The sequence below is a fragment of the Alexandromys fortis genome, unplaced genomic scaffold, assembly GCF_014885135.2.
Source record: "Alexandromys fortis isolate MF-2015 unplaced genomic scaffold, M_Fortis_MF-2015_v1.1 scaffold_151, whole genome shotgun sequence".
Lineage (NCBI taxonomy): Eukaryota > Metazoa > Chordata > Mammalia > Rodentia > Cricetidae > Alexandromys > Alexandromys fortis.
In genome coordinates, this window is record NW_026068043.1 from 460,252 (window position 1) to 466,514 (window position 6,263).

Consider the following 6,263-nt stretch of genomic DNA (forward strand, 5'->3'; position numbering starts at 1 on the left):
TTCCTCATTTTTTCCCGGCCACTCCTGGTTGCCCAACTCCTCTCTTGGGAGGTGGCACTCTAGATGAGTTCTACACCACTATTGTCATTCCTGTTACTCTGTCACCCAGACCTGACCCCTCCCGAAGACACTTAGAGACGTCCTACTCCTCTGTTTGTTTGTTTTCAGTCAGGGTCTCTCTGTAGCTTTGGAGCCTGTCCCAGAGCTAGCTCTCGTAGAGCAGGCTGGCCTCGAACTCACAGAGATCAACCCACCTCTCCCTCCTGAGTGTTGGGATTAAAGGCGTGCGCCACCACCGCTGGGCTATTATTTTTAAAAGATTTTGTATTTTGTTTTATGTGCACAAGGGCCTCGCTTGCATGTATGTATGTGCTTCACCTGCATGGCTGGTGCCTGAGGAGGTCAGAATTCCCCAGCAACTAGAGTTACCAAGGGTTGTAAGCCACTACGCGGGTGCTAAAATCTGACACTGGGTCCTCTGCGGCAAAAGCTCTTAAACATCTCTCTGGCGGCATCTGGGCCCTTCTAGTCAAGACCTTTATACATTGACCTGGGGAGCCCCCGGTACCCAAATGTCTACCCACTAAAGATGGACAGACTTTCCGAGGGATTTTGAGATGGTCCTCATATTTTCAGCTGGGCTCTGGCCCTGACCTTCGAAGTCTCCACCTCACTCCAAGCGCCTTCAAATGAGCCGTGTGTACAACATTCTATCCTCTCCACTCTTTCGGCTGCCCAGGGATGCTAAGCCCCTCTAAAGCTCAGGTAACCTCTTCGCAGGTCACATACCTTGACTTCCTTCAAGCCTCCTCTTCCCATGGGGTACCCCAAAGCTGCAACGCTTTAAACAAGGGCACCTATTCCCCCACCCCCAAGCTAAATGAAAACTTTCTCTTCTTTCTGGGCCTAGCGGGGAATTTTTGTATCTGGATCTCCAATTTCAGGGTCTTAGCAAGCCAGGCTGCTGGTGTCCCTTTCACAGAACCTCTGGAGCCCCACAGCCTACTCAAGCTCATTCCTTAGGCTCAGAGACCCTCACAACTGCTCCTGCCTGAGGGCATCCAGACCCCTCCAAACCTGCCTTTGTACCTTCATCCTTAGCAACCTTAGGTCTCCTCGGCCAGTGCCGTTACTACCATCTGTCTAAGTGGTGGTTCAGGGCTGGCCTTCTTCCTTGAAAACCCTTGGGGTGCCCCCCTTTAACAACAGAAGCCCTCATATTAACTAACACTCTACCAATCTATTACTGTCTCCACCTCCCACAATCTCCTTGAGCTCATATGTGACTTGACTCCCCCCCCCCTCCCGCATTTAACAGATAAATATACTGCTGTTTGTTTTGTTTAATTTATTTTTGGTTTTTCAAGACAGGGCTTCTCTGTGTAGCCCTGACTGTCCTGAACTCATAGACCAGGCTGGCCTTGAACTAACAGAGATCCACCTGCCTCTGCCTCCCAAGTGCTAGAATTAAAGGCGTGCACTACCACCCATTCCCCATCCGATCCGACACCTTCCCCCCCCCCCCCCCCCCCCCCCCCCCCCCCCCCCCCCCCCCCCCCCCCCCCCCCCCCCCCCCCCCCCCCCCGGCTTACATACACAGTTTATACAAAACCCTTTAATCACTTTTCAATGCTCTAAAATGCTTAGTCCACCCACTTTCCTTCTTGTAGACTTGAGCCCTACAAACGACTCCCATTCTTTTATGGATCCCCCGACTTGCTGCTACTTTCTAACCCTAACCCTAAGTTCCCAGTGCTTAGACCCCCCGAACTGGTATATTGATGGGTGCTCTTTAAGGCTATGCCACTGTCACAGGCAACACTACCTCAGGGCTCCACCCGCACCCCAACACTGCCTCAAGGCAGGCAGAGGCCATCACCCTTTACCAGGGCCCCACACTAGCACAAAAAGAAAAGCTTGGTGTCTACGCTGACTCTAAATACACACACCACATCCTTCTGCCTTCATCTGGCAAGAGAGGGGCTCTCCAGTAATGTCACAGGCCACCAGCAGTGGTAGCTATCCACCGTGGCCACCACCGTGGCCCAAGGCCACACTCAGGGCTTGTGACAGAAGCCAAGGTAAAGGGAATCTGTCACTGGCTACATCTAAGCTCAAAAGCGGCTCTAGACCCTGATTCTAAGACTTCCAACCCTTCTGGGACCCTCCACCTGTTTGTGTTTCTGCTCTCACAGGTCCGGTCTCCGTAAGGATAACCGGCACAACCCGGAGATTCCCTGACTCCTCGGTCACTCCTGGACCAAGTGACTGGACCTCAGAGTTCTCAGGACCACTTCCCTGTGTCTGTCTGCCACCACCGCCAGCCACCCCGGAAGAGCCATGATGATCCGCCCTTGGGTTCTCTGTCTCCTCCTCGTTTCTTACCCCTCTGCCTGTTCTGAGAGTTGGGTGCCGCTCATAAACCTCGCCCACCGCTTCCTCAAGGACACCAACTCCTCCTTCTCTTCTGACTGCTGGGTGTGTTTGCCCATCCAAACCCAGCGCTCTCTAGCCGTCCCAGCCCCACTAACAACTTGGACCGACTCACCCATGAAACTTCATATTACATACTCGACCCGGACCCTCTCCGGCCCTTATCCTATCGCCGACCTTGAAAAACGCCTCCAGAATTTCCAACCTTTAACTGCGTATTACTCGTTCGCCAATCCCGACCGCCGGGCTATTGCTCTTCTTCAGCTCACGAGCTTAACAGGCATACTCCCGCTACTTTCCCGACTCACCTCTGTGAAATATACTGACGATCGCGTCTATGAATCCGCCCAGCGCCCCATATGGGGGCCGCTCTCTACGCAGACCCTTCTTGCCTCCCAGGCCCCTCTCTGTGTATCCCGTTTCTTCAAGGATTCAAAATATGCCACCTTCGTGGGCAATCTCTCTGCCTCCCTCTGCAACCACACCTTCCGTCTTTTGCCCTCGGCGGACCACCAATCCATTGACCTGTCCACCAGCTATGCCTTTGCCGAACTAACGACCATGCCAGGCTCTAAGTGGAGAAACCCCTTACGCTTTTCAGGACCCCCTTCCCTAACCGCAGGGCAGCCTTACTACCCTTGCCCGGCCAATGACATCCATTGTCACACCTACCCAACCACTCCCTGGAGGCACTGTCCTTCCCGTCCATCTAGCACCTGCTACAACCTCACGCTGTTTGAACCAGCCGACAGAAATGACTCCGTCAGCCTGTCTGTGGACACCACATACTTCAAGATTAAACTCCAGGGACACAAAGATCCCTATCCACTCTTTCAGTACCAGCCCCTCATGGGGGCAGCCCTCTCTGGACAATATTCAATCTGGGAATATGAACCCACCGTCCAGGAAAATGGGGACGTCACCCCAAACATCCTCTCCCATCTTCTCTCCTTAACGTACTCCTTTTGTCTCAACTCCTCCGGCGTCTTCTTCCTCTGCGGAAGCTCCACGTACGTCTGTCTTCCGGCCAATTGGTCGGGCGTCTGTACCCTTGTCTTTCAATACCCAAACATTGAACTCCTTCCCAGTAACCAAACCATAACCGTCCCCCTTTTCGCTACAATTCCCTCCTCGGTCTCCACTTCTCGCGGGAAGAGAGCCGTTCACCTCCTCCCTCTGCTCGTGGGCCTGGGCATCACTTCCGCCCTCGGGTTAAGCATCGCTGGCGTCACCACTTCAACCATCTATTTCCAACAGCTTTCGAAGGCTCTCTCAGACAGCCTAGATGAAATAGCCACCTCCATTATTACCCTCCAAGACCAAATAGACTCGCTGGCGGGCATCGTCCTCCAAAACCGGAGAGCTCTAGACCTCATGACGGCCGAGAAAGGGGGCACCTGCCTCTTCCTGCAGGAAGAGTGCTGCTTCTATGTAAACCAGTCTGGAGTAGTCCGGGACGCAGCCAGGAAACTCGGAGAAAGAGCATCTGAATTCCGCCCGAGCTCCAGCTCTTGGATCCAGGGGCTGGGGTTGGGATACTGGCTGCCCTCGTGGTTGTCATCCCTCTTGGGACCCATTTTCTTTCTCCTCTTTCTGCTCATTTTCGGGCCTTGTCTTCTTAACTGCCTGACTCATTTTGTATCCCAGCGAATGAGTTCTTTCATTCAGAACACTACCAAAGGGCACGTGGACAAGATTCTTCTGCTTCGAGATTCCCAATACAAGAGACTTCCTCAGCAGCCCACGGAGGAGAATGCAGTCTAGCAGGAAGGGACCAGAGACGCAGCTTCCTCCCATCTCTATTTACCGACCTGAAGAAATAAACATCAAAACGCCATTTTGAAAACCTCCATTTTGCTTAAATGGCAGTTTCCCCCTAAACCACAGCAATTCTAGGCTTATTTTTTTGATGTCCGTATCCCTTGCACCCCTCATAATGGCTGACCCTTGGCGATGTTTGTGATCACCCAGCAATGTCCAGTCACTGCTCATGACTCTTTGACCCCTGATCACTCCCAGCAGCCGAAGCTTTTGGGCCCCACCTCCCAACTGTAAACGCAGACCTCCCTTCCCAACATTTTTCTCAGATCAAACCCATCCTGTTGTAGAAGTTGCTTATTTCCTTGTTGGTCTTTCCTTCCTTGGACTTTTCAGCCACCACTCTGTGGGTTTCTGAACTAGAGGAACTTATCTGGATGCTGGCTCCCCAGTTCCAGGGACAAGGGTCAACCTTGAATATATTTCCCCTGCTGCTGCTGCTGCTGCCAAATGCACAGAACTGAGAATCTTCTAGACAGCTAAGTTCACTTGGTTTACAAGAGACTCTTATTATTCCAAACGTAGGCGGTGGTCCTACCTCTTGCCACGTGTCCTTTCTGTTAAGGGGAGCATTAAAGGGACACTCAGACGGCCTCAGCTGCTGAGGCAGTTATGGCAATCACCTGCCTCCAGGTGCCTTTCCTTCATCAGCTATGAAACACGCTTAAAGGGGACTGTGCCATAGTCCCCCCCACCTCTCTTTTTAAGATTTATTTATTATGTATACAGTGTTCTGTCTGTATGCCTGCAGGCCAGAAGAGGGCACCAGATCTCATTACAGATGGTTGTGAGCCACCATGTGGTTGCTGGGAATTGAACTCAGGACCTCTGGAAGAGCAGTCAGTGCTCTTAACCTCTGAGCCATCTCTCCAGCCCCCGCTTCTCTCTCTTGCCTATTCTCTCAGTCTAACTGCCTCTCTCTCTGTCTCTGTCTCTGTCTCTGTCTCTTCTCTCTCTCTCTCTCTCTCTCTCTCTCTCTCTCTCTCATGTCCCCACTCTGCGACAACCTTTCCCTCATTCACCACCACCCCCATAAACCTTCTGTACTAACACTGCTGTATGTGTGTGTTCTCTGAGGGGCATCCCTTGGCAGAGCCCTCCGTAGGTACCCTTCTGCTACGGTTTTTATCCTTTCAGGGAGGAAGGCCCCCCAACAGGCTCAGATGTTTGAATACTGAGTCCCCAGTTGGAGCTTCTGGGAGATTTAGGAGGTGTGGCCCTGTTGGGAGAGGGGTGCTCCTGGAGGTGAGCCTTGGAGAATTTAAAGAGCCAGGCCACTTTGAGTTTACCGCCTCTGCCTTGTGCCTGTGGTGCGAGAGGTGAGCCTTCAGCTTCTGCTGTGTCTACCATTTGCTGCGTAGCCCTACCGTCCCCTATGAGAGTCTCTCCACTCCAGGACAGTAAGACAAATAATCCCTCCTTTTCCTAAGCTGCCTTGGTCATGATGTTTTTATCACAACGATAGAAAAGTAATACAGAGGGTAACGGCACTGGTGTCTTACCTAGCCTATATGATATGTAGTCCAGGCTAGACCTAAACTCATCACAGTGATGGTCCTGCCTCAGTTTCTTGAGTACTTGGGACCACAGGAATGCATCACCACACTCAGCTCTAACGGTGTCTCTTAGTGAGAGGCACGAACTCGTGACATTCCATCTGTCCATCTGCCTCCCATCTGTCCATCTGCCTCTAGTGTGTGTTCTGGGAGGAAACAGAAGGATCCTAGTGCCATGAATTCCCAGTAGGGCCCAAAAATCTCAAAAGAGATGCCCCTTTACAGGGCTGGAGAAATTAGTTTGGTGGTTAAGAGTGCTTGCTTCTCTCAGTTCGGTTCCCAGCAACCAAGACTGGGTAGGTAGCTCACAGAGGCCTGTAGCTCGGGCTTCAGCGAAACCTGTTCTCTTTTCTGACTCAAAAGAAACTGCGCCCAGGTGCAGACACATACACATTATTTAAAAAAAAACAGCCTTTACACGGATGTCCCCTTAGAGTTGGTACTGCTCCTAGGACA

The 6,263-nt window shown here is 52.0% G+C and overlaps 1 protein-coding gene across 1 annotated transcript; it reads left to right on the forward strand.

Annotated features, from left to right (window-relative positions):
• Nucleotides 1–1,609: 1,609 nt before the first annotated feature.
• Nucleotides 1,610–4,219, forward strand: LOC126516010 (syncytin-A-like). Its single transcript, XM_050166131.1, has one exon. It carries the CDS (start codon nucleotides 2,341–2,343, stop codon nucleotides 4,195–4,197), a length of 1,857 nt encoding a protein of 618 aa, XP_050022088.1. The 5' UTR covers nucleotides 1,610–2,340; the 3' UTR covers nucleotides 4,198–4,219.
• The last annotated feature ends 2,044 nt before the right edge of the window (nucleotides 4,220–6,263 follow it).

Excerpts from the sequence above, each read along its gene's own strand:
- LOC126516010 (XM_050166131.1), top strand. The coding sequence starts at position 2,341 with ATGATGATCCGCCCTTGGGTTCTCTGTCTCCTCCTCGTTTCTTACCCC.